The following is a 27,151-nucleotide window of genomic DNA, read 5'->3' as shown; positions in this document are numbered from 1 at the left end:
CTAGCACCGTTCCTGTATCATTTTGGGGTTACTGAGTCGTTATATTTTCATTTCTTTCTGTGTTGGTTTTAACCACCTAAACACCTCCAGATGTCTTTGCCCTTTTCTTGGTACAAAAAATAGGCCCTACCCACCAGCTGCCTGCGGCCGGGGGCTGGGAGTACACACATGGCCCCCCCCCCACAGCTCAGGATGGTGGGTCCCAGACTCCGGTTCATCTTTTCCGTTCTTTTAGCAACACTTAAAAAAGACAGGTTATAAAGTTGCTGGAAAGTTAAATAGATCCAGTTTACAGGGCTATCCTATTATAATTTTGCTGTTAAAACGTCCTGGGGAAGAGTCGTATCCTATTTCCTTGCTAACATAAACACCTGGCATCCCGAAGTCCATTTCCGACATTTGAGGGGAGGGATGCTCTCCCAGCTCCCGAGACCCTGCGGCCGGGAACCTCGGTAGGTCTGAGGTGGGCTCTGGCGGCCCACCGCACTGGGCCCCGGCCATCGCCCCGAGCTTCGGAGCTGTGGGAAGAAACGCTGGCATGCCGGTGCTGGCGCCGTGCCGGCTCCTGGGGGCCCGGCTCCTGGGGGCCCGGCTCCTGGGGGCGGGGGGACGCTCAAAATTTCCAGCCTCTTCTTGCCCATTCGTAGCAAAGGGCTGGCAGCGCCCCAGAATGCACAGCCTCCAAAGCCCAGTGTGGCAGGGGGAGCTGGCCTCTGTCCTTGTGCCCTGTTGGTGTGTCAGGAGGGGGAAGCAGCTTTCCTCTGTGCACGGTGGGAATTCTGGCGCCTTGGCCTGCCCCCCTCTCCAGGGCGGGGAGCGGCTCCCTGCAGGCACCTGGCCCTGCAGGTGACCACTCCTGTGCCCAGGGTGGTCCCAGGCCCTGGGAGAGTGACGCCTTTCTGGGTGGGGTGGGGAGGCTTTGTTGGGAGTTCCTTTGGAGGGAGGAGGGTGGGGAAGATGGAAAGAAGCACCTGCAGTCGCCTCGCTAAAGAATATTCATTTATTTATAATTATTGCTAAGTAAACTTTTTCTTTTAAACAGGAACATAAAAACACAGTAGGGCTTTGCACAAGTCGGAATTTCTAAACGGTTGGTGGGTATACGTGTCAAAATAAGTTAGAGTGGACTTCGTTCAGGAGTTTCCAAGTCACCCGAGAGGCCGCACACCTCTTTTGCGAAGGTTGGGGGCGAGGGGTGAGGACAGGAGCCTTGCCAAGACCGCCCCCGCCCCCCTGCCCCCAGCTCAAATTGTGAGTTGTGCTCTCCCCTTCTCTTAGCTTTGCCCAGGTCCAAGGCACAGGGCAGGGGCGTTCAAGTATCGAACCTCGCAGAGGGCCGGAGCTGACGGCGGGGCTGGGGGAGGAGAGCCCCGCCCTGCGGCCCGCACCTTCTCCCTTGGGTTTCCAAGACCAAGGCCACTGCACTGGCAGGAGAGGAGGAGGGGGGCGGAGGGGGAGGAGAGGGAGGAGGGGGAGAGGGAGGAGGGGGAGAGGGAGGAGGGGGAGAGGGAGGATGTGGTAGTGGTGGAGGAGGTACAGGGTTCTTTTTGGTACCAGGGGAGAAAGACGTTGTGGGAAGAGGTAGTTTGCAGGGGATGATGCTTCTGCTCCGCAGGAGAAAATGTCTTCTACAGTGACCGAGTCACTGCCACCTGAGGGTCATCATGGCGGGCATCTGGGGGGCTGGGGGCCTCAGCCCGCTCACGTGTTGCTTAGCGTGAGCGGTAGCAGAGGAAGAAGACGCACCTGGCCGCCTGATCCCAAGGCCGCCTTGCCCTCCCATCAGGCCTGGTCACAGCCACCCTGAGGCCTGGCTTGGTCCATCACTGAGGCTACAACCTTGGGGGCAGCTGCACTTCCAAGTGGCTCCCCCACCCTCTGCTGTTTCCCCCGCGCACCTGGCTTCTGGGCTGAAGTTGGTGGCTTCGCCTCTTTCCATGCCTTTGGGGACAGCCCTGCCTGCCCCTCCCCACAGAGGCCTCAGGAGGCCGGTGGGCGGGATTCTGGGTGCCCTCGCGTTCCTGAATATGCCGTCCCCTTCCCTGGGCCTCTAGCCTTCAGCTCCAGGGGCAGGAGCCAGTGTGGGGACAGAGGCCACAAGAGCGAGGGAGCGGAGCCGCCGGCTGAGCAGGGTCCTCGGCTCTGGCCTCTGGTGGGTGACGTGGGCCCCAGTCCTGCCTGGCCAGGCCGCTTGAGGTTGGGGGGTGCACAAAGCACACACAGCACACAAGGAAGCTTCCGCTGGGGAAAAGAAAATGATCTCCATCGTAAAATAGGCGACACAGAGTAGGAAAGAAAAAAAATAAATTATCTTCCGAATACCCCCATTTGTTTAAAAAAAAACCAAACTTTTTTCTCTCTCCATGGTCTTCATTTTCCTTTTTAAATGTTGCTCTTCCCGGGAGCCTGCTGACTCTACCTTAAATAAGAAAGCCGCACCGATCCCTCCCACCCCCCTGGGTGGTCCTTGGCCTCCTCTGAGGACAGTTCCCTTGGGTCCCCGTGACCTCTGCACTGTGCCCTGCGCCCTCACGCACGGGGCCTCCATCGGTCTCCGTTAGTGTGCGCCTGACGCAAGGCGTGTCCCGGCTCCATTCACGGGGCGGTGGCTGGGGAGGGACCCTGGTGTGACGCCCCCAGCTCCGGAGAGAACTGGATGACGTTTGTGGAAATCCATCTTAGGGCTGTAAGGTGAGGGCCTTGCGGGGACGGGGTGGGGCTGCACCAGCTCTCCCGCCAGCCAGCTTGGGCCGCAAGCACCCAGGCTCCAGGAGGGCTAGGGAGACGCCGGGAGGTAGACGGCAAGGGCCCTGCCTGGCTGTCCGCGGGCAGGGTGGGGAAGACCGCTCGGGGCCTGGCTTCTCCCAACCCTGGGGGCTCACGGTGAGGGTGGGGGTGGGCAGTGCCGACCAGCACGAGAGCTCAGACCCCCAGAGGCAGCAGCTGGTCCAGAGAGGCAAAGCCTGGCTCACGTGACTTCTTCCAGTGTCAGGGCCCCTGTGGGGCCAGCAGCATGGCTGCCCCAGCTCTGCTGGGTCTGGGGACGCCCGAGCACCTGCACCCTTGTGGCCTGGCCCCAAACGGCCCCCGCCTGCATGTCCCCTGTCCTCCCACAGCCGCAGGCGCGGAGGTGCAGACTCGGGGCCCCACGATGCCTCCCTGCCCTGGGACGTCTGGCGCCTGGTTCCAGCGCACGGCCAGGGGTGCAGTCCATCCTTTTGGTCTCAAAGTCCCTAGTGGTGCAAACGACTCGGTGGGAGGGGAGGGCTCGGGGCCGTGGGGCAGTAGTTCGCGCCGCTGCAGCAGCAGGCACAGCCCGCAGCCTGCGGGCCTCGCCCCCACGCCCCGGGCCCTCCTCACCCGGTCCGGGCGGCCCGGCATGGGCTATAGCACGTTGTAGTAGGCCATCTCCTTCATGGCCTGCTCGGTCAGGACGCTGGCCTCGGCCCCGCTGTCCACGCCGGCGTAGGCATAGGCGCTCTCCTCGAAGTCCTCCATCTCCTGCTGGCCGTCCAGCTCAGAAGGGTCGGTGCCTGTCAGCTCCATCATGGGGTCTGCAAGAGAGGGGCACAGTTAGACCCAGGTGCCACCTTTCCTGCGGGGAGGCGGTCACCCCCACACAGGAAGCAGGTGACTGGGGTTGTCAGCGGCCTCTCTGCCTTCCTGCTCGGGGAGGCCCTAGACTCCTGTGGCCACTCAGACCCGAGCCGTAGAGCTGTGTGCACGCGCATGTGTATGTGTGGAGGGTGCAGGCCTGGCCTTGGTCTCTTTGGGTCCTGCCTCTGTGGTTCCTCCTAGTCAGTAAACTCACTTATTCTCTGCAACGTGGCCCCCTCTGCCACATGAAAGCCTGCTGCACCGTACCGTCTCCGCATCAGCACTCATTGAGCACCTACTGTATGCTGGGCACTGCACAGCTGTCAGCTCAGGAATTTGCTCCCAGCGACCCCAGTGAGAACAAAAGGGAGTTCAGAGATTCTTCAGCTTGCCAGAGGGCCCCCAGCAAATGCAGCTGTCTTTGTCCAGGTGCTGCTCTGCCTCACCTGGCTGGGGGGCGGCAGGGGGTGGGGGGGGCAGTCTCCTCTGACCACCTGCAGCATTTGTGTTGGAAGCCAGTTCCACCCATTGGTCTCCAATAGAGGTTAACCCAGGATGAGGCAAAAACTCTAAGGCCTCCTCTAATTTTGTCAGGTTAACATCTTACTATAATGCTCTTGCTGTCGGAACAAGAGCCAGATGGAAAGCTCCATGTTGGAGGCCTGGCCTGCCTTCCCCTGGGTCACAGAAGGAGGGCAGCCTCGGCATGATCTGGGGACCCCGGGAAGGTGGTCACTAGGGACTGGGGCTAAGGCTCAGTGCCCGTTCTGCCCCGTTTACCCAGGACACGTAATGTGTTTTGGGGAGACGTGGGTAGACCAGGGGTAGTAGCCCTTGTAAGTCGAAAGCAGGGATTTCGGCCCTGGCCTTATTAGCATTTGGGGCCATATTATTTGTTGTGGGACTATCCTGTGCATTGCGGGATGCTTAGCAGCATCCCCCCCTGTTGTGACAACCAAAAATGTTTCTGGACATGTCCCTGAGGGGCAAACTCACCCCCTCTGTTGAGACCCACTGGTCTAAGGAGAAAGCCCACCCCTTGCCAAATGAGTGGGACCCACTTCTAGCCAATGAATTGTGAGGAAAAGCCAGCTTGTGAATTCTTAGACTGTTCTTGTTAGTTTCATAGAGCAAAGGGGAGCAAGCTGTTCCTCTCCCATTGAATGTGAACAAGGGAGCACATTGCCTCTGTAGGTTACTGGCAGCCATTTTGTGACCATGAGGACAAGCACACTCTTTGCTTTGGCTACTGGGAAGCTGAGAGCTCCCCTCTGCATGCCTATCAGACATGTGGCGTTGTGACCTCACCTGGCTCTCCCTTATCTTTCCAGTTGCCATTTTCCCATTTGATACTTTCTTTCCCATCCATTTATTTCACATCATCTCTCAGTAATGAGATAAAGTGTCTTTCACCTCCGGTGTGTTGTGATTTTTGCACAGGTTACCTAACCTCTCTGCCCTCAAGTTCCCCCATCTATAAAACGGCGCCTACCTCACTGTGAGGGTCACATGAGTTAATAAAGGCCTGGCACACAATTAGCGCTCAATAAAATGTTGGTATTTTTATTATGTAGTTTACGTGAGCCCGCTGAAACCCTTTGAAGAATACATAAACATCCCGTCACCTCCACAGTGGCCCTCCAGCGTGCCCCCTCTCCAGATCTGAGCCCACCCCAGTGAGGGCTCAGGCCTGGCCAGCCTCCCACCTCCCCTCACCGGACAGGAGGCTCCTGCATGTGCCATGAGGGCACCGCCCCGGCTCCGTCCACTGCGCGTGGCCCACCCACCTTGGCTGTCCAGGCCAATGTCCATGACGCCGTGCTTGACCTTCATGTGCCGGCTCAGGTTGCCCTTGAGGTTAAACTTGCTGGAGCAGTAGGGGCACTTGAAGGGTTTGCTGCCCGCGTGCAGGTGCATGTGGCCCAGCAGGTTGTACATGCGGTTGAAGGACTTCCCGCACACCTGGAACGTACCACCAGCCTCGTCAGCCCTCCGTGAGCCCAGGCCCCCCCCCCCCCCGGCTCGCCCCACTTGCTACAGATACAGCACTCATTTTCTTCTTTCCTGTGTGACCCGAGAGGCTGAGATCGAAGCCTCCTTACTGGTCACTGTTTCTGTGGGTCTGCCCCACGCTCCCTGAGCTGGAGCGGTCAGAAACCCAGGGCTCGGATCTCTGACTGCACTGAGTCCCGGGCCCGGGCTCCTTCCCTGCGGCCGCACCATGACCCCCGCTGCCCACTCCAACTCCCTAAAGCCCAGGAAGTTCCCCTCGACCAGGCCAACTGTATGCATTACATACAGACTTGCCCGCACTGGCTGGATCATCCAGGGACAGCCCCACCTTGGGGCCTGATGGCCGGGTACCTTGCACTTGAATGGCTTCACCGGTGAGTGTACAATCATGTGGGTCTTGAGGGTCTGCTTCTGTACAAAGGTCTTGAAGCAGATGTGACACTGGTAGGGCCGAACGCTGGTATGGATCAGCATGTGCCGCTTCATGTTTGCCTGCAGCGTGAACTCCCGGCCACACACCTCGCACTTGAACTCCTTCACGCCCTGTGGGAGTGGGGGCAAGGGGCAAGGGTCAGGGCCAGTACATCTGTGCAGCTTCTGGGAAGTGACTTCTGGGGGTGTTCCAGACAAGTACCACTAGTTTAAAACCATGGGGAGAGCCCTGGCTGGTGTGGCTCAGTGGATTGAGTGCCGACCTGTGAACCAAAGGGTTGCTTGGTTCGATTCCCAGCCAGGGCACGTTCCTGGGTTGTGTGCCAAGCCCCCAGTAGGGGGCGTGCAAGAGGCAACCACACACTGATGTTTCCGTCCCTTTCTCTCTGCTTTCCCTGCTCTAAAAATAAATAAGTGAAATCTTTTTAAAAAAAAAACAAAACCTTAACCCCCCCCCCCCACCAGGGAGAATGCCAGTTCAGGGCCACCTACTCCAGGAAACCTTCCAGTATTAGGTAGAGACTGGCCGGGCCTTACTGTTCCTATCTATATACCTGCTGTCTCCAGCTCACCAGGCAAATGTTTTCGTTCATGCATTCATTCACTCAGCACCCACTGACCAGGCACATGCTACAAGCCAGCATGAGGGGCTTGCGGCCAAGAAGACCCAGCTTTAGTCTGGTGGTCACGAATTATTTCCTCACATCCGGGACATGTGTATGTGTTCCTCCTCCTTGTGGTCTTTTCCATTCACAGACCCCTTTGAGGGATGGACTGAAGGGACAGACACCTCAGAAACAATACTACTTGGGTCTGTGTAGAATTTAGACCCCTCCCAACTCAGAGCCCACCGCTGACCCCAGAGAGAGAGTTTTCCATCTGTCCCTGGGGATAAGGACCACGTGGGATTCTCGCTGAACGAACAGCCACTCGGGCCACTCCCTGGAGACTCCCATTTTCTGGGATCTGGGGTCTCAGCAGGGTCCCTAGGTAACTCATTATTGATGGGGCTCGGGACACTCAGCGCCAGGAGACAGACTCCAGGGAAAATCCTCTGGTTTGGACTGTCAGCATGCTTTGCCGTGGTCTGGAGGTGGCCCCAGAGCAGGACAGGGTGTCGTGGGCACAGGCGGGGTGGTCGGTCCCCTTCATTGTCTGGGGGCAAATATGAGGACAAAACTGGGGAACTGAACTCTTTGCTAGAACCCCAGTCAGCAGAATCCCAGCGGGACACACACATTTCTGTGGTCACAGCTGCTATCCCAGCTGCTGTTTGGTACAGTGTCGTATCATAATTGAATGGTTCCTGTGTCCATTTCTCTTAGCGGGCGGGGGTGTGTCTCGGGCCCTACAGGCTGGCTGGGGCCGTGAGGCCGTGTGTGACCACCAGGGGGCCCTGCCCGTTGGGAATGCACCCGGCAAGTGCTGAGCACATTGTACAAATTTAGGCTGACGAGAGGACTGTTTCCAATTGGATTAGCCTTTGATTTTTGGCTTTCAGCTTTTCTTCACTGCATTATTTATCTTTTAACACTTTGCAGACAGGTGGGGAGTTTCAGCAGAGGAGAAGGACGGCAGATATATAGCCCGTGAACTTATCACTCTTCACTCTCGCTCCCTGCAGACACTCACTATCAGCCGTCTGGTTTGTACTTGAGGCACATTCCGGGTGAGGGCTGAGCCCAGATTCTGCTGCAGAATCCTCAACACGGTGCTCCTGGCAGCTACACCGACTGAGCGCAGGAGCCCGTGGCCCGAGCCTACAAATCATGTCTGCTCTAGGAGAAAACGTCCGAGCGCCGGGTGGACCGGGTCCTTGGCCTGGCACGCTGTAGCTCGCCGGCCATTGCGGTGTCCATGGGGAGAAATAAGGACACTGGTTCGACCTGGGGCACCTCAAAGGCCACCGCTGCAAAGAGAGGAAGGCGCCTGCACATCGCTTCAAGGTGTGCGGGTGGGTGGGTCCGGGGTGGAAACCGGAGCCAGAGTGGGACGGCGGGGCCTGAGAGGCCCTGTCCCACCTGCCTCGCCATCCGGGCCTCTCGGAGGAGGAGACGCCGCCGGCTGGAAGGCAGGGGGGCGAATGGCCTGCAGGGGGGGGGAGGGGCGGAAAACAGCCACGGTTGTGTCTATGGACACAGAGGGTGAGAACAGTTTGGCCCTGTCTTCCCTCTCCACAGACCCCTTCGCCACTTTAGCCCTATTCGAGACCCAATTGTACTCTTCCACAACAAACAGTTTTTCCTTAATGTACTCCCTTTTACACGAAATAGATTTAGCTTTTTCCTAAAGGGAACGTGCAGGTTTTGACATACTTTTGCCAAGAGGAACAAAGGCGCCCGTCTTTATGTCTGAGCGTCTGGTTTGTCCTTCCATCTATAAAGTCGGGAGGGAGGGTGGCCTCTGCGATCCCCCAGCTGTGTTCCCTGGGTCCTGCCCCAGGTTCCTCAAAACATTTAAAAAAAAAATTTTTTTTTAAGCCCTGGCTGGTGTGGCTCCGTGGATTGATCCTCAGCCTGGGAACCAGATCACCTGTTTGACTCCCAGTCAGAGCACATGCCTGGGTTGTGGGCCAGGTCCCCAGCAGAGGGTGTATGAGGGGCAACTGACTGATGTTTCTCTAACACATTAATGTTTAAAATAAATAAATAAATAAATAAATCAGATTTGACTATTTAAAAGATAACTAATCTTAATTATATAGTTGTTGTAAATGTCACTATAAAAATAAGATTTGTTCACCTGCAAACCATCTCTATTATGCCCTAAGTGACCTCACCCAGGACTTAGGGAAGCGCTGGGTGAAGAACAGGAGGGGCAGAGCCCCGGCCCAGGCGGAGCCCCTGGGGGAGGCGAAGGGGCGCACAGGGACGCGCTGGGCAGCAGCCGTACCTTGTGGGTGAGCGAGTGCTGCTTGAGGTGGTGGATCTGGCTGAACTCCATGCCGCACTCGGTGCACACAAAGGGCCGCACGTTCTGGTGCTTGAGCATGTGGTTCTGCAGCTGGCTGCGGTAGTGGAAGGACTTGTCGCACTCGAGGCACTGGTAGAGGGTGGGGCCCTGGTGGGAGGCCAGGTGGCGCTTGAGCTGGGTCAGGGTGGAGAAGTCCAGTCCGCACTCGACGCAGACGTGGCAGCGGCCGCTCTCGTGCTTCACCTCGTGGGCCTTGAGCTCACTGGGGTAAGCAAAGCCACGGCCGCAGAAGTGGCAGCTGTAGGGCTTGACCTCCGAGTGCAGCAGCATGTGGCGCTTGAGGTGGCTGGTCTGCGTGAAGGCCTTGTGGCACACCTGGCACTTGTGGGGCCGGGTGCCCTGGTGTGTCAGCAGGTGCGTCTGCAGGTGGCTGGGCTGCTTGAAGAGCTTGCTGCAGTGCGGGCACGAGTGTGGCTTGATGCCGTTGTGGCCCAGAATGTGTGTCACCAGGTTGTACTTGGACGTGTAGGACTTCTCGCACATGCGGCACTGCCAGCGTTTCTGGCGGTCGCCCGCCTCCACCAGGTAGGAGTCGTCGATCTGCACGTTGATATCCAGCCGGTCCAGCTGGGCCTTCTTGTGGCGCTCCACCGTGGAGCCTGCTGCGTCCGCCTCGAACTCGCCCGCCTCCTGCCACACGAAGCCCTGCTCGGGCTTCACGGGCTCAGGGGATTCCATGGTGGGGGCCTCGGGGTCGCTCAGGGGCGCCAGTGGGGGCGGCTCGAAACCACACTCCGCTGGCAAGGCCTCGGGTCCAGGCAGCGCCATGCCGGGCTCCGGGAAGCCATCCCGGGCTGGGTCGGGGAAGTGGGGGTCGTAGGGGGCCACGTCGAGCTCCGGCCGCGGGGCCCGGGGCAGGGGCCGCAGCGTCCGGGGCTTGCGGCTGAAGGCGCTGAGGTCGATCATTTTGACGGCGCTGCTCTGCACCAGCGACTCGCAGCCACCACCCGCCACCTCGGCTGGCGCCTCTGCCGGGCCTGCGTCCTTGTCATCGCCGGGCACGGACACCTCATAGACCTCCTGCTCCTCCTCCTCCTCCACCTTCTCAAACTTGACCTTGGGCACCAGCCGCACGGGCGGCCGCGTCTTCCGCCGGGTGTGCTTCTCGAAGGCCGCCTCCACCTCCAGCACCTCCTCCTCCGCCGGCTCCTCCAGGGCCCGCCCGTTGCAGGCCAGTGGGTAGACGTCGGGGCCCGGGGGCCCAGGTGCCCCGACGGGAGCCCTGGACAGCTCGGGCCCCAGGTCCGGGTAGAAGGCTTCAGCGCTTATGGTGGCCCCGAAGAGCTCATTTTCCGAGACCAGGCCCAGCACAGCGGCCTGAGCCAAGGACAGCACCACAACGGCGTCTGTCTGTGTCCCTGAGTCCATGAAGCCCTCCATTCCTGGGCGGCTGGCTAGGAGGGCATCGCTGCGGGGGGTGGGGCGGGGGGAGAAGGGTGCATTAGTGCTGCGGGCTCACTGCTGCACAGACAGACAGACAGACACTCAAGGGATCGGCTCATTTGGTGTGTGTGGGCCCCTGATGCCTGTACTTCTGCCTCGGGCGCCCAACACACATAATTCCAGGGAGCGCGACCCCCCTCCCCCGCGTCTCTACCCATCGGCGCCACCTCCCTGCGGGATCCTGGGCAACCTGCGCCACCCCCCCTCCGCCCACCTGCCGGCCTCAGTCTTCCCATCTGTAAAGCAAGGAGGTGCAGCGGTTCTCAAAGCATGTTTTGCATGCCCTTCTGATTCAAAAGTCACAAAAAGTAAGGATTCCTCTATTTTTAAAAGCTGATTTTAGAAAGCCCATCTACTCCAATGTATACACAGCACACCTCATTCCCACGCACTCAGTGGCCCCACCGGTTTTGTTGCCAAGGTGACTAATTTTGCACAGGCCTTGAGACCACAGCGAGGTGTTAAACAACTGTCACCGTGTACAACGGCCTGTCCATATGAATGAGGGGCTTTGCTTTTGCAAAGAATACCTATTGGGCAAAAACAAGGCAACACACAAACACAGATGAGGGTCAAGGCTGACCTCAGACTGTGGCTCCCACCAGTCAGCCCGACCCACGACGGGTTCATGGCTCCCAACTAGCTAAATATTATGCACGTGAGTCTCTAAGTATATAACGATGGAAAACATAGTTGTGTCTTTTTTTCCCCCCGATTTGCAGACTGGAATTCCTTGTCGGGTCTGGTCTGCAAGCAGGGCTCAGCAAAGGCCACCCTGTGCGTGACACTGCCCAAACCGAAGGCACCGGCCCCCAGCTTCTCGGCCACCCCCTCTGACCTAACAGGTCCTTTAAAAAGCTGACGTGCCCACCCGTCCAGGCCCGAACCCTGAATGCATGGGCATCCTCCCTTCCCATGGGCGCTCCGTGGGGCCCCGCCTTGCCTGCAGGGCCCCCACCCTTGGCGCCCTTTCCCAACCCTGCTGAGCTCCCGGCTCCTCCCCTCAGCAACCTCCCAGGCTGCTCTCGGATTCCACCTGTTCCTGGGGCTTCGCCGCCCTCCCTGCTGGCCCGGTCCGCGCCCTCTCCCGGCCTCCGGGGGCGGTGGCTCGCAGGGAGCGGTGCCCGGATGTGGGAGTGCCTCCAGGCCTGCGCTGGAGACTCACACTCGAAGCCCCCACTCCCAGCTCAGGGCCTGGCACACGGGGGCCGCGCCCTAGGAAGGAGGACATTCCTGGGGTGGCTCTGGCCTGCCTTGCCCGCTCCCCCCGCAGGGCCAGTGTTGGCGCATGGCCCGGCAGCGGCCCTTCCTCAGGAAACAGGCTCTGGTCTGGTGTCTCCCCTCCCACCCCCCACAGGCCAGCGGAGCCTCCCCTTCCTGAAGCCGGCTAAAAATAAAATACCCCAGACAGGAATTTAGCCTCCTTGACATGGAATCTAAAGACTTAACTATTAAGCTCAATGCGGGGCTCTCGTGGAAGGGGTCGGATGGAACGAACCTCTGACTCGGGGCTCCGGTCCATCTGGAGCAGGCGAGAGGGGCCCACCCCCAACCCTGCTACACAGTCAGCAGCTCAGCCTCACATGCCCCCCGCTCTCACGTACACGTGGTGAAGCACTGTCATTTCAAAGTCACTTCTGTGCCTCAGCCTCCCTGTCTGAAAACGGAGACGAACGCCGTTCCCCTTCAAGGGCTGTGACCCAGGCTGTAACTTAGGTGACGGAGCTCAGGTCCTGGGGAAGCCCTCGCAGGTAGGAAGCAGCATGGTTATCGTCTGCCCGGACCTTGGGAAGGAGCCTTTTCGGACAAAAGCCACAGAGCGGAGAGACCTCTCCATGCTGGGGCCCCCGGTTCGGCAAGGCTTTGGGTGACCGCGGACGACCTCTAGAAACTGAGAACTCATCCGTTCACTTGTGCAACAAATACTATTTGCTAACCCCTTCTCTGGGCTGGGCCCTGGGCTTGAAGATGCAGGCAGCGAGGTGGGGGCCTGTCCTCACAGAGTCCACAGAAGAGACCCCTGTGCCCACCCCCGCCACTCTGTGTGGGGGGTGGGCCGCTGTCTCTGGTCACAGCGGCCGGTCTAACACCATGCCCAGCAGCGCCAGGGCAGCCCTCATGCCTGCGGCAGGTCTTAGCAGAGGACAAGCTCAGCCTTTTCCCCAGACTTGCCCCCTGGCACGGCCAGTGGCAGGGGGACGGGGCGGGGGGACTGACCCTCAACAGCAGATTCTGTGCTGGGGACTTGGCTCTGAGTTCTGAGTTCAAATCTGCTCCTGGCCCTTTTGTGGCCTGAGCACATTCCATCGTAACTCGAGCCTCAGCTTCCTCATCTCCGTGAACTGAGGTCCCTCTTCCATCTCTATGGACCGAAGTCTCTATTCCGTCCCTATGAAACTCCTGATGTGGGGCAAGTGAGGTCACTGTGAATGTTAGTCCCTGTCCCTGGCCTTTCCCGCTGGGCCCCAGGACCTGGCATCACCTCCAGGGAATGGAGGCAAAGACAAACGTCTCTCCCCCGGCAGATGAGCCGACGACAAAGTCAGTCAGCACCTGCCCGTGGGGGCCAGAGCCCGTGTCTGGGGTGGCCCCCCCTCCAGAGAAGGTAATCCTGTGATTTACTGTCCCTGTTAGGAGGGACCTCTTGAGAGTGAAAGGGTCGCACAAATGATGACAGCAGGACCCCCAGCACAAGCCTGCCCCACCCCCCTGCCAACCAGGTGTCCCCTTCCTACGGTAACAGGCAGGTGGTGGCGACTTGAGGGCTGAGGAGGAGAGAGGGCATTTCGGTGTTTAGGAGCCTGTCCCTGGGTGTCACAGGGGACGTGCCCAGGGCCTTCCTCTTGAGGGACTGGTGCCCAAGTGAAGGAAGGTGACACAGAGCTGCCAGCCTCCGGCCACAGACATGGGTGGCAGAGCCCGCTTTCTGCCATTGGGTGCGCACGCGAGGTGAGCCATCAGTCATGCAACAGCCCCACAGGGTGGGGGGTGTGCCCCACGTCAGGGCCTAGGGATCAGGGGCCTATTACCGTGCTCCAGGGCCCTGGCAGAGCGGGGTCCGCACCAGGCCCCCCGGGTCTGCAGCCCCGCCCCGTCGTCTCTGCAGCCCGGGAGGACACGACCCAGTGGGACGCCCAACCTCGGCTCCCGGGGCTGCCCCCTCCCCGGGCAGGCCGTGCATGCAGGTGTGTGCGCGTGTGCGTGTGCGTAGCGAGGGCTCTGCTTGCTAAGACACAGGCCATGAGAAGGCAGGCGGAGGGCCTCTAATTTGCGGGCCTTCTGCACGCGTGTTCTCTCCGTCACACGTGGAAGTGACTGGTGGGAAGCTGGGGGCTCTGCAGCCTGACGTCACGCGTCCTCTCCTCCCGGGCTGCCCTTTCGGTCCCCCGCTCAGCTCTCGTCTGGCTCCGTCTCACAGGCTACAATGCCCGTTTTAGGACCTGGAGAGCCCGCCAAGTTCTCACCCCCTGCGAGCCAGGGCCGGCTGTTGGCCGCCTGGGGCACTTCATCCTCAGGGCGCGGCCTCTCCCCACCACGGGTGCTGTGGGCTCAGAACAAGAGCTGTGCCCAGTGTCCGGGGAAGGGGAGCTCAGGCTGGCCCTTGGCTGCAAGGTGAGGGGTGTCCGTCAGAGGCAGGGCACCCAATCGTCCCCAGGACACAAGGAAAGGAAATGGCAAAGGCAGGGAAACAGAGGAAATGGAATAGGCGCCTGATTATCGTTTAAAGACTTGTGCTGGGAATGGGGGAAGGGAGGCCACAGCAGAGGGAGAGGGAGGAAGGGAGGGAGGGAGAAAAAGAGAGAAAGAGGCTGTGGAGGCCAAGAAACAAAGCAGAGGGGGAGGGGAAGGAGAGTGGAGAGGGAGGAAGGGCTGTGTGGGGAGACCCACGGCCCAGGGCTCTGCGTGTTTTCCAGGGCTCGGCATCTCCGTCCCCACCCCCCAGGCCTGAGGGCCAGCGGCCCCGGGGGAGCGGCCCGAGGCTCGGTCAGGGCTGCGGCCCAGCTGAAAGCCTCCCCCACCCCGTCCAGGCCCAGAGCTCTCGCTGCTGCTTCCTCTCCTGCTAGAAACACTGACGCACACTTGTCAAATGCACTAATGGGCGGCTGTGTGACCCTGGACACTCACCGCCATCAGGGTCTCGGTTGGTGACGGCACCTCCTCTCACTGAAACCCCTGAAAGCCGGGGACCTGGGGGACGCAGGTGTCACAGAGCTCGGGGGGACGGCACTCCGGGCCTCGCTGGCCTTGGGGCCGGCGGGACAGGGACCAGTTTGAAGGCAGCACCCACGTGACCTGCCCGCTCTTTGACTAACTCCCACCACCAACCAAGACACAGGAAGCTTCAGGTCCTTCGCCAGCCTGGCCTTGGGATGTCCCCAAGCACACTGTCGCGGATGTACTTTGACGATGATTTTGGAGGGCCTGGCAGGAGTCAGGCTGATGCTGGGAGGACAGGGTGGCCCCTTGGCCCCCATCTGGGCTTTGGATCCTCAGGCGGCCCAGAGGCTGCAGCCTTCAGTCCTGCGACCTGGTCACTGATTCAGCGCACACTTACTGGGGGCCTACCAGGGGCCGGCGTGCAGGTCTTGGTCGTGGGGACACCGTGGGCAGCAAAACGAAGTTCTGACCCTCAGGGAGCCGCCCGGAGTGGCCTCAGTCAACAGCTGAGTGGCAGGAGGTGGGGGTGGGGGAGGCAGGTCAGGGCCCAGCAGAGGCAACAACAGAGGGTCCCCCTCCTTGGCCTGTCACTCAAGACCTCTGGGATCTGGCTCCGGCTTCCCTTTCTGCCCTGTCACCAGCTGTGCGTGTGCAGGCCTCTGGGCCCTTTATCCCCAGGGGCCTCAGGCTCCCAGAGAAGGTGAACCTGGGGCGGGCAGTGCAGGAGCCTGCGCCCAGCGAGGGGCACGGAAGCCCCAGGTGCGGACCTGCCCGGGAACACACTCGTGGGACTCCCACGTGCGGCAGAAGCACCCCACCCTCTTTGTTTCCTCGCTGCAGACGGAAAGGCAACCTCTGCTCACGTCCCCAGACAGGAAGAGGAAGTGAAAGCAGAGGCTGGAGGCTTGTGCAAACCTCAGTCTCACTTCTGCTGTGGAAGGGGTGGGGGTGAGGGGAGTGTCCAGGGGGAGGGTGTGAGTCTCTTCCTAAGGGGACTCTCTGCCTCAGCTTCCCCTTTTCTCTGTGGACAGACCTGCTGAGCCACCCGTGCAGTGCCACCCTCCCACACACCACACGGGGGCCTGATGCTCTCTGTGCCCCAGGGAGGGGAAGAGACAGGTCCAAGGCCACAAAGTGAGACGGTGAAGCCAGGACTAGAAGGCCCACCCTCAGCCCCACGTCCCATAGGGTGAAGTTCCCCAACAAGGCTCCACCTGACTCTCCATTAAGCCTCCTGCTCCTCTGTACCCACCATGGCTCTTTCCTGCCTCGGGGACTTTGCACAGGCTGATCCCTCTGCCAGGACCACCCTTCCCTGCAGTGGGCGAGTACGCTCACACCAGAGGATCGGGTGCAGCCTCTGGGGCAGGGCAAGGGTGTCTTCCACAACCTGGGAAGGCTGGGTCAAGGTCGTGTGGGACTTGGCTAGGCTGTGGTGCCCAGCGGTTTGGTCAAATACTCATCAAGGTGTTGCTGGGAGCTACTGTGCAGGTGTGATCAACTCCTGCAGCCAGCTGACTTCAAGGAATGCAGGTCACCCTTAATGCGGGCAGGTCTCTTCCAATCAGTCGAAGCCTTACGAGGAAAGCCAGACTCTCCCAGGGAAGAAGGAACTCTGCCTCAAGACCGCATCCCAGAAATCCCGCCCGAGGTTCCAGCCTGCCCTCCAGATTTCGGACTTGCCAGCCCCCACAATCGCGGGAGCCAATTCCTTAAAATACATCTCTCCCTCTCTCTCTGTGTATATATATCCTACTGTTTCTATTTCTCTGGAGAAGCCTGATACAGTTGCACTGATTTACAACTGTATCTGTTTACGAGTCACAGGGGAGCCGAGTGGGCCCTATGAGAAGGAAAGGAGAAAGGGACCAACGCACTCACTGAGGTTTAGAATGAATGGATGGATGGATGGATGGATGGATGGATGAATAAGACGCGGGGAAACCGTCTGAGCCTTCTATAACTGTGCTCGCCCCCGCCCCAGACAAGCCTCCCCCCAGGGCAACTTCGGGGCTGCACAGAGCCCTGCCCACCCGACGGGCCCTGCACCTCCTCTCCCTGAGCTTCGGGCCAGTGCCTGTGCGCTGGGGCCGGGACAGCAGGTGTCCCGTGTCAGGAAGGCTCCATCCCACAAGCCAGGAAGCACGTCTGTCTCCCACACAGGTTTTCTACACTGGACCTCAAGATCACCAGTTTGACCCAACGGGGAAAAACAAACAAAATCCGGGCTCCCAAGTTTACAGGACAGAGATCAGAACCACCAGGCACATTCATCAAGGCTTGAACTCGGTCTTCCTGGTGGTCCTCTGGGGGGGGGAGCTCCACTTCTGTTTCCCACGTGTGGAAACTGAGGCTTGGAGAGAGGCAGTCCCCATAGGCCGCCCAGGGCCCAGACCTGGCTCCCCCCACCCTGCCAGGTCCGGGCAGGGGCGAGCTCTCTTCTTCCCCTGCAGACCTCAGTTTCCCCACAACGGGGCCCGGTTCAGCCCTGGGAGCCCCTCACGGCTTCCCTCCCTGCTCACCAAGCCGGTCTCCGGCCCCTCCCGCACGGCACCCTCAGCCTTCTCCATCTAGCCTCCCTCTCCCTCCATTCCTCCCCTCCTTCCGTTTCCGTGGCAACCCCATCCTCCGCTCTGCTGCTCGGTCCTGCGTTCCCATCTTTCTCCTCTTTCATCTCTCCCCTCCTCGCAGTGCATGGTCCCAGGGCCCCTCTGTCCTTTGCTTCTGGGCTCTCGCTCCCTTTTACTCTCCTTTCATCTCCTTCAATGTTCTCTTGTCATCTCAGGGCGACATTTATTTATCTCTCACATTAAAAAAAAAAAAAAAGATGGAAGGAAGAAGGGGAAAAAAACCCCCACGCCATTTCATCAGCCATGCCTCTCTAGCTCAGTCCCAGCCTTCTTTCTCTTGGGTCATCTCCAAGGGTCAACTCAGAAATCCTGGAATGGACCCCCCACCTGCCATCATGCAGGCTGTTGACTGAGCGCACCTACAACCGGCAGAGGGAAACTATGGGGCGGGGCGGGCACCTCACAGGGGGGAGGGGTCTTTAGAGGGCTCGGCCCCCTTCCCCAGCTGAGGCTGAGCTGAGGACCCCCGCTGCAGGCCCCTCAGGATGAAGCCAGGCCTGGATGGTGGATGCGAGGCCCAGCCCCCCCGTCAGTGCTGCTGTGGCCCAGGGAAGCCCACCCGCCTGCCACCCCCGCCGCCCCGCCTGCCTGGTTGGGGTGAAACACAGGCCTCAGCCTGCGGCACATGGCGCACGGCTGCCCAGGGTCCCCGGCTCCACTTGCCCAAACAGGATGGTGAGATTCGCCCACTCTTCAAGATTCACTCTTTGCCGTGACCCTAAACTGCCGACAAAAGGAAGCACCCATGCGTGGGTTCCCCCCCGGAACCCTGGCACCTGAAGGTCCCCTGGGGCGGCTCCCGCCTCCCTGTCTAATGCAGCTTGGAAAGCCCGGCCCCGCACACAGCGAGGCCCAGCGTCCGGGCCTGAGAAGCCCACGGACGTGCCGAGCACCCGGCAGCTCTGCTGCCCCCCAAAGCCTGGCTTAGCACCCCAGGAACCCCAGGAGCAGGACCCAGAGAGGAGAGGGACCCAGCTCTGCCCCTGTGAGCTGTGCAGCCTGGGGCATGTCCCTCAGCCTCCGTGGGACTCAGCTCCTTGTCTGCGAGGTGGGAACAGTGACATGAGAAGGACCCACCGTGGACGGAGCTCGTCTTTCAGGCCGGCCTGTGTCCGATGAGGTCACGGGTATAAAGCAAGAAATCTTGAAAACTAAAACCCTCTTGACAGGGAAGGAGGGGAAACCAAGGCACAGAAGGCATAGCAGCGGACAGGCGGAGTCCTCGGATCTAACGTAGATGCTTGGCGTTTAATACAAAAGAGATACGGGAAGTAACAAGGTGGGTGCCTAGTAAGGACTCTGTTATCGGAAGTTGTTATTATTATCATTACAGTATCATTATTATTATCATTATTCCCATGGGCCAGGCTGGTGCTGGCTGCTGATGGGACACAAAAATCCCCACGCTCAGGAACCTCACATTTTGGTTAGAGCCACACGATGAAGAACCACGAAACAGCAGAGCAAAATACCAGACAGGAAATGACCGAAACGTGTGGGGTACCAGAGGGGGAACCAAGTCACTCATGCTGCCTTTTTTTTTTTCCTTCTTAAGTGGAAGGGGTCAGAGCGTTCTTCTAGGTCAACGGGCTCGTGGGAGGCAACCCAGGCTCAGAGCATGCGCCGTGGCACCCGGCCCCACCCCTCCACGTGGGTTTGCGTGTGCCTCAGTCTCCCCACTGGGGGCATGGGGTCCTGGGCCCCCTCCCAGCGCTGTTGGGTGGTTTCACAGAGCCCTTTAGCTCAGGGAGCATGATGGGTGGGGTTCAGTACACCAAGGCCGGTGGGTGGGGGCAAGAGGGCCTACCCCGGCGGGGCAGCGGGGACCCAGGAGGGCCAAGGGGGGTGTGCCAGGCGAGGAGTGCGCCTCAGCGCGGAGCCCCCTGCCCTCCCACCACCAGCATGATGATTCGTCCCAGGCCTCCGTCCCGGCAGAGCCCCTGGCAGCCGCCTCCTGAAGCTGCCGCTGTCGTAATCAACATTGATTTTGCAGTCACCCACACACCCGAGGCGAGGACGGATTTATGCCAGGAGAGGAGTCCAGAATGCCTCGCTCATTCACGTAATGCCTCCGTGGCTCTCCGGGGGGAGGGACAGCTGGCGGAACGTTTAGGCTGACAGTGTACACACACATGCGCGCGCGCGCACACACACACAGACACCGCCGTCCACGCAGGCTGCCGTCAGCCCCAGGCAGGAGCCACGCGAAGATGCACGCCTCGGTCACCTAACAAATGCTACTTTCACAGAGTGAGCAGAGGGACAAGGCCCACAGGAGGGGCGGGAGGCAGTGTGCTGGTCGGGGGACGCGTGGGGCCCGCCTCCGGGAGCTAAAGCGCACGAGGGACGGCAGTTCCCCTGGGACTCAGACAGAGGGGCCGGGCAGGGGAATGAGCACACCCGTTCACCCGGGCACAGTCCTCTACAGTTTACAAAGCTCTTCCCGGGCACGGCGCCCCTGAGTGGGGGCTGTGCCGACTCTCAATCCCCAGATCACGGAACCCCAACCTGAGCAGACGGGCTGGGTGTCTGTCCTGAGAGCCCCAAGTGCCAACACTCTGTGCACTAACTGAACTCACTATCTGTGAGGTTGACACTCACGCCATCACCCCCATTCCACAAATAAGGAAACTGAGGCACAGAAAGGTGAAGACCACCTTCAGAGCAGTCTCCCTGCGCTCTCAACTTTCGCAGCGGTTTGATGTTGCTATGGTGTCCAGGAGGGGTTGATAAAACACTCATCTGCAAAGATTACAAAGGATAATTTAAAAAGCAGGATGAGAAGCACAGGTTTAGAGCCCAGACTCTGGAATCTGAAGGCCGGCAGTTCAAATCCCACCTCTGCTACTTTCTTCTTACTAAGTGTGCGGGCGGTGCCCTTGCAAGTATGCCAAGTGCTTACAGCAGAACCTGGCACCATTCAGTGACATGCCTGGAGCCACAAAGCCACTTACAGGAGGAGCCAGGCTTCCTGATGCCCTTTCTTGAAGGGGGGTTGACCACCCACCCCCTTCTGTCCTCAGCCACCCTGGACACAGAGCCCAGGGAACATGTCTGCTTCCAAAGCCCGTTCCCAAATGCAGACCCTGTTGCCCCGCACCCCCAGAAGGGGCCACCTTTCATCTCCAGGCCAGGGCAGCGTGGGTGCCTTAATGGGATGTGAGGAGGTATTCTTGCCCAAACCTGAAAAACCTGCTGGGCAGCCAGGCCCAATCTGGCAGCCTCCAGGTTTGCCAGCAGGTGCCTGAGACACAGGTAGAGCTGCAGCGGCCTGCCCCGTCTGGCTCGGGGAGGCTCCGCAAGGATGCACCTGCTCCCCGGCGGCACAGAGAACAAACCCCCAGGGGCCCGCCACACTCCCAACCGCCTTTATCCACGGCTCACCGAGGCTCTGCAACCAGACCCCGAGGGAGGACACAGCCTCTTCCCCAGCCTTTTAGGGCCCCAGGGAGCCTGTGCTCTGAAGAGCGTGTCATCCTCCAAATGGGCACACAGTAGGTGCTCAACAGGTGTCCCCTGAATAAAGCACTCCTCACAGGGGTTCAGATCCACTTCCCCGACCTTCTGCTCCCACCTGGGCCCGGTCGCCACCTGTGAGCCTGCACACTGTCCCACCTGTCCTGTGTCCGTCGCGGGCACTGCCCTGGTTTTCCTTGGGGAGGATATTGTCCCGCGCCCTCCATGCCCTGTGCTCTGAGGGGCAGGCAGTGGGCCTCCCTCTGTATGGGGCCTTCTAATTCACTGGGATGGGTGCTGTGCTGTGTCCCTTCCACACCTACGGACAAACTCAATTCACGCGTCAACGATGCTATGGCTCGCGGTGCAGGGTGTGGCTGGGGACAGAGACACAGGGTTTGTTTGGCCTTGGAGGCTCCTGGGAGCCCGAATCTCCTGCCCCGCCACTCGCGCCCTAGGGCTCCTTGCCAGAGACACTTCTTGGGGCCCCAGGCGACTCTGGGCGAGACTGGGACTCCCGTGGCCGGGCCTGGGGCTGCAGACCCGGCCCGCTGTCCTGTGCTCTGAGGATCAGGGGCAAAGGGCCTTCCAGACCTGCAGCTGGAAGCCCCTCCTGCCCAGAGAAAAACCGGCCCTGAACGGCCCCTCTCTAGTGCAGGCCTACCCTGCCTCTGGTCCACTCATGCCCCAGGGCAGCCGCCGGCACTGCCTAACTTCTTGCTTTCTCTTCTCATCCTGAGCAAGGGGGTCCAGTCCAACGTCCACCGCCTCCTCAAACTCTGCTCTCTGCCCCCTCCACTGAAGCTCAATTGTCCTCTAGAAGGTCACCGAGGCATAGGTTCCACCTCCTCCCACTCCCAGGTGCCCCCTCTCCGCCCCTCTTCAGCCTCCTTCATCCCAGAAGCCCGGGGCTCAGGCCTTGGCTTCTACTTCCTTGCCCTATAGACGTTTCCTCCATGAAGGCTTCTTCCTGTGGCTTCCTCTCACCTCCGATCTGGTCTCTACCCAGCCTCTGCGACACTTCCCAGCTGTCAAACCTCCCATCAGCCATCACCTGTCTAAACTCCTGGCATCGCTCGCCTCCTCAGAGCCCGTGCCACTTCCTGCTGCCTCCTTTCCTGCCGGTGCCGCTCTCCAGCCTCCCCACCACAAGGGCCTCACCGGGCCAGCCTAGTGCTGCATGTGAGCCGGGCTTTCTGCCATCCACTCAGCCTCACGGCCATAAAGGCCCAGCGCCCCAAGGAGGGAGATTTTGGGGACCCGTGTCCCGCTCTGATCCTAACCCTCCCATTCAGGCCACCCAAACCCCGGGAGAAAGGGAGACGGTCCCCAGGCCCATGTCTGAATCCTGCCGGCAGCTACACCAGGCCTTTCACCAACTGTCCTGGTGACCCACTCGGGGTTTCCCAGTGAGGACCACCCGGCCCAGGATGCGCAGGCCCTTCTTGTCTGGCGGGGACCTGTCCCCTTCCCTCTCGACGCTGGGGCCAAAGGAAACCAGCTTCCCGCACGGTGATTTTTTTTTTTTTTTTTTAACACATGTGGCGCCACAGAGAAAAATGCAAACGTTCACGTTCTCCCTTCCTCAAATAAACCAACTTCTCTACTCGTCCAGTCCCTTGAAAACAGAAGCACTATTCAAAAAGAAAAAGAAAAAAGAAGTTACAAAAAAGGGCAAAAAGGGAATTTAAAAAAAAGGGGAATTGAAAAGAAGAAGAAGAAAAGGGGGAAAAAGAGAGGAGAGGAGTGGTCCCCAGGGACAGGGAGAGCCGAGAATAAAAGGCGGGAGAGCGAAGGGAAAGAAAGCGGAGACACAAAGGGGAGAGGAAGACAGAAGCCTTGAAAGAAAGAGCGTCCCGGCGTGAATGCGGCGGGCAGGGGAGAAGGAGGGCTTGAAAAGGAGCAGCCCCCGCGCAGTGACCCCGCATTCACAGGCAGTGCCAATCACAGCGACAATGTGGACCTTTTTTCCTTTCTCCTTCTCTCCTTTCTGGGGAGAGAGGGAGGGAGGGAGAGGCTGAGAACTGCACGTGAATTCCGAAAAATACAGAAAATAAATTTGGTTCCACGGGAGAAGCATCAAAGAGCAGCTGCAAAGGCTTCCCCCGATATTTGCCACATGTCCAAGAGAAGGGCTGCCCCTCGGGGAGCAGGGGGCAGAGGCTGGCGGCCATCAGCTTCATGTCAGGGTCCTGGCCCGGCCGCCTGGCTGGGGCCTCCTCCCGTTGGCCCTGGGTGAGTCAAGGAGGAAAGAGCCCCACGGGGATGCTGTGGGTAACCTGGTCCCCGGGGCCTGGCCCTCTTGGTACAGCTCTGGCGGACAGCCCGGAGCCCAGGTAGGAGGGCACGGGGCGGGGGGGCGGCGTCTGAGCACAGCGGCCGTGCTGGCTACGGCCGCGCTAGGCCCACTCCGTTCTCCAGCTGCAGGGCCCACACGGGAGGCACTTGGTACATGTGGATCGAATGACGCTCTCACAGGCCTGGCATGGGCGTCTTCTCCAGCGATGGCTCAGGCCAGGCCCTCGGTCCAGGAGGGTGACGGGCTGGGCTGGTCCTTCGCATTGGCTGCCAGCTGTCCGATCAGTGTCCTTACAAGGGAGGGGCGTCTGTGGACACTGAGGCTTATTGTCATCACAGATTGGCACTTCCCTGAGCTAGCTAAGACCCAACGATTACAAGATAGACAGGTGTCCCAGAGAACCCCGAGTGCCTCTTCGAGGGCAGGCCTGGACGGGGCCTGCACCGTCTGACATCCGTTATCACTGGGTATCCCCCGTGTGCTGGGCCCGGCGCACAGCACGGCCCCTGCCCCACGCGGCCCTCAGCCCAGTCACACAGTGTCTCCCAAGACATCCCTCTGGGATCCCAGGCGAACCACCCTGGCCCCGCTCTGTCTTCCCTTCTCTCGCTCCTCCTGTCTTTCGATCCTCAACGAGTCGAGACGGAACCTGACCCTGGGCCACCTTTATGCAGAGGTTTCTCCTTCGGTCGGGTTGTCCAGATGGGAAGTGCCTGGGAACAGAGAGGCCGAGCGGAGGAAGGCTGATTGGCTCACTGACTGATTGGGCAATTAGTCTGCGCAGAGCTCGGTGGCCTGGGCGGGTACTGTAGAGTGACAGGGACCAGGCCGGAGCCCTGAGATGCTTGAGGACAATCCAGTGCGGTGTGTGGGCAGTGGGCACCAGAGATCCGGGACAGAAAACCTCGCCTTGGGCAGCTGCCTCCGGGACAGGGTCTTCTTAAGTTGGAAAAGGCCCAGATGGGTCCCCAAACCCAGTAAGGACACTGTAAAAAGGGACACGTAGAAAATTCCAGGGAGCACAGGGTCACAAATGTCACTAAACCACCAGGAGCATCTCGCTCTTGCACTGTCACCCAACAAGTGCAAATTCCAGCCAATAAAGCTTGGAGGGCCTGCTAAGTGCCACCCGGCTCTGTGTGTCCCCAGGGGTGAGCAAGAGCCAGCCCTGCACTCAAGGGCTCTCTGAGTTACTTTGATACAGTTGACCCTGAACAACCTGGGGATGTGGGGCACCAACCCCGCCCCCCATGCAGTCAAAAGTGTGTGTATAACTTTTGATTCCTTCAAAGCTTAACTACTAATTGCCTACTGTTGACCAGACGCCTTACCGATCACAGAGCTGATTAACATACGTAGGACGTTGTGTGCATTATAGAGTGAGTTCTTACAGTAAAGTAAGCTGGAGACGAAGTGCATTCACAGTGCTGAACTGTCTTTATTGATGCCGCATGTTTAGACATTGTTTTTGGCCACGGGGTTTAAGGTGTGGGCCTGAGCCCTGGGACCCCTCACCACGGCCCAGCTGGCGCCTGCACGGCCTCTCAGCCTCGTGGTCATGGCGCCCAAAGGGCCCTCATGCTCTGTCCCTCACCCACGCGTGCTCATGTTCTCACCAGCCACGCCTGATGGATGTTAGGATTTTTTTTCTAGGTCTTTTGAACTCAAAACATGTAACAGCAACACCCGACTTGTGCGGAGGGGCCCTGGTATCACAGTCAGTCCTCCCGCCGTGGACAGAGCCCCGCAGTCGGAGGCTCGGACTCAGATCCCACACTGCTTGTTGCTCTGGCTTCCCAGACCACAGCAGATGCAAGATGCAAATTCGGAGGAGGAGCAGGGAGGCGGGAGGGCTGCTGGAGGGCTGTGACAGCTGCCGGCTAGGGTGCGGGATGAAAAATGACCGAATGGCAGCTTGGGAGCTTGCAGGGTGGAGCAAGCCCTTCCAGCACCGCAGTACACGCTTCGGTGACTAAACTTGCCACCGTGACTTGGAGTCAGCAAAACAGGTTAGATCACATTCGAGAACATTCAATATTCTCAGTCTAGTGCTCAGGGACGCGTGGGTTGGGTGCAGGGCTGGGGTTCGGTGACGCCACCCCGTAACTGAGCCAGTCCTAGGGCAAGCACAGCCAAGGTATCCATTCTGCCCCATCTCCCAGCTGCCCCTGCCCTGCAGTGGCGGCAGAGAGGCCCGCGGCGGGTAGGAGGATCCGAGAGGCTGGGCTCTGGTCCGGTTCTAACGCCACGGGCCTGGGCACAAGCTCAGCCCCTCTGCATCCCATCCACCCACTGAACGAGGAGAATGCCTGCCCAGCCGGACTACGCTTGCTGCGAATCACGTGTAATAATCCTCAGTCTGCTGAAACATTTTATAAATATGTTACTAAAGCCACCTCTCTGGCTTGGTGGCGGGACAGGACATCCTATGACTCACTCAGGGGACAAAAGAGATACCCTCAACTGTACCTGCTGCTTTAGGAGTTTTTCAGACACAATGAAGCAATTATTGGGGGAGTTTCACAACTATGCAAACGTGACGGCACTCAGACAAAGCCACGATCCATTCTCTAAGGCAGCTGGCCTGCTGGACTCTTCAAAGGCAATGCCTCACATGCACGCAACGCAGGGGGACTGTTCTAGATTAGAAGACGCTAGGGAAACGCAACCACCAAATGCAAACCCACGAGCCTTTTTGCATCAGGCGGAGAGCCTCAAAAACATTTTCAGAAGAGAACTGGGGAAATTTGAACAGCGCCATGTTTTAGATGATATTATTAAACACTAGTAATGTTTTAGGTGTGACGATCATATTATTGTTCCATAGGGAAACATCCTTGCCAAAGTATTTAGGGGTGAACCATGAAGCTACCCATAACGCACTTGCAAATGATTCGGTAAAACCATTTGAAAGAGAGGGAGACGAAGCAAATGCGGCAAAACGGTACCAACTGTAGAATCTAGATGAAGGTTTTCAGGTTTGCTGTTACACTTGACATTTTCAAAATAAGAAGCTATGAGGAAACAGACCATGCTGGTGAGTTAGGACTTGTTTTGTGCATGTCGTGGGCCAGTCTTTGGGTGGCTACCAAGCGGCCCAACGTGAAAGTGACGCGCTCCCTGACGATCAAGCCCCAGTCTCCTCTTTTGAACCGGGTCCCTTGCATCTGACTCTCGGGGGCCCAATCTCTGCTTCGTGCCCACTTGGTTCATCCTCGCCAAGGGCTCGGGGTGGATCAGAGAAGACAGCCTTCCCAGCACCACAGAGGAATCCCAGTGCACCCCTGCTGTGGAAAGGCCCGGCAGCTGCTTCCTGCCACCTTCCTAAAGTGCTCGCAGGGGTCCCTGCAACCGGTGGCCCGGGGGCAGCAGACGCAAACACGCAGGAGGGCCGCCCCCACCCCGCCGCACCGACACTTTGGTACTTTGGGTGACTGGAAGGCGCACCAGGGTCGGCACCATCTACAACGGGGCCGGGGCCTCTGCGCTGAGCCGGACTCTCCCGGGGTCACGCTGCCCCGCTCCTCCCAGCCAGGCCTTACATCTGCCTCCTGGCGGCCCTCTGGGCCATCCCTTCCTTGGGAGGGTCCCGCCTGCTTCTTCCCACCTCCCACACCCCTTGCATTCTTCCAGGGGCGCCTCAAGTGAGAGGTGCCACCAGCCTCTCCGCAGGGACTGGGCGCCATTCATGGGCAGCGGAAGAACCAGAGGGTTTTTGGCAGGGGGGACGGGTCGCTAGGCCATGGCTGCTGTGAAGATCCTCTGGTGACAGTGTGAGAAGGGTGAGGGAAGGGCTGGCAGTGCCCCGCTGGGTGTATCTATTTAACCCCTTCACAGCCCCCAGCCCCGGCCCCGGCCCCAGGCCTCGTCATTGAGAGTCACTGGGAACTCGGACCAGGCCTGTCACCCGGGCTCATGGCTGTCACGAGGAAGGACGAAGCCGGCTTTCTTTCCACTGTGGCCAGTACGGCCGGCAGCTGAGTGGGGGCGGGAGGTGGTGAGTGACGACTGCTAACAATGAGACTTCATCCCAGGCTCCCAATGGACACAGACCATCTGGACAGAGCCAGAGGCCACTGAAGGGGCGTCCCTCGCGGGGCAGGGGTGGGGGAAGGTGCTCGCTCGAGCCACTCCAGCGAGAGGCGTCGGT

At 59.6% G+C, this 27,151-nt stretch overlaps 1 protein-coding gene across 1 annotated transcript in view; it reads right to left on the bottom strand.

The window, feature by feature from the left end:
* Positions 1-3,379: 3,379 nt before the first annotated feature.
* Positions 3,380-27,151, bottom strand: part of ZNF710 (zinc finger protein 710) — a 47,465-nt gene continuing 23,693 nt past the window's right edge. Inside the window, exons 2-5 of the mRNA XM_054577587.1 lie at positions 8,935-10,423; positions 5,962-6,153; positions 5,385-5,559; positions 3,380-3,554 (exon numbers count right to left, since the gene is read on the bottom strand). Of these exons, the coding sequence (XP_054433562.1) occupies positions 3,385-3,554; positions 5,385-5,559; positions 5,962-6,153; positions 8,935-10,395 (1,998 nt within the window). The 5' untranslated portion in view covers positions 10,396-10,423 and the 3' untranslated portion in view covers positions 3,380-3,384. The remainder of the gene's footprint in view (positions 3,555-5,384; positions 5,560-5,961; positions 6,154-8,934; positions 10,424-27,151) is intronic.

The sequence above is a fragment of the Pteronotus mesoamericanus genome, unplaced genomic scaffold, assembly GCF_021234165.1.
Source record: "Pteronotus mesoamericanus isolate MK-2021 breed Mesoamerican mustached bat unplaced genomic scaffold, CSHL_Meso_final contig_438, whole genome shotgun sequence".
NCBI lineage: Eukaryota > Metazoa > Chordata > Mammalia > Chiroptera > Mormoopidae > Pteronotus > Pteronotus mesoamericanus.
This window is presented reverse-complemented; position numbering and strand designations above follow the sequence as displayed.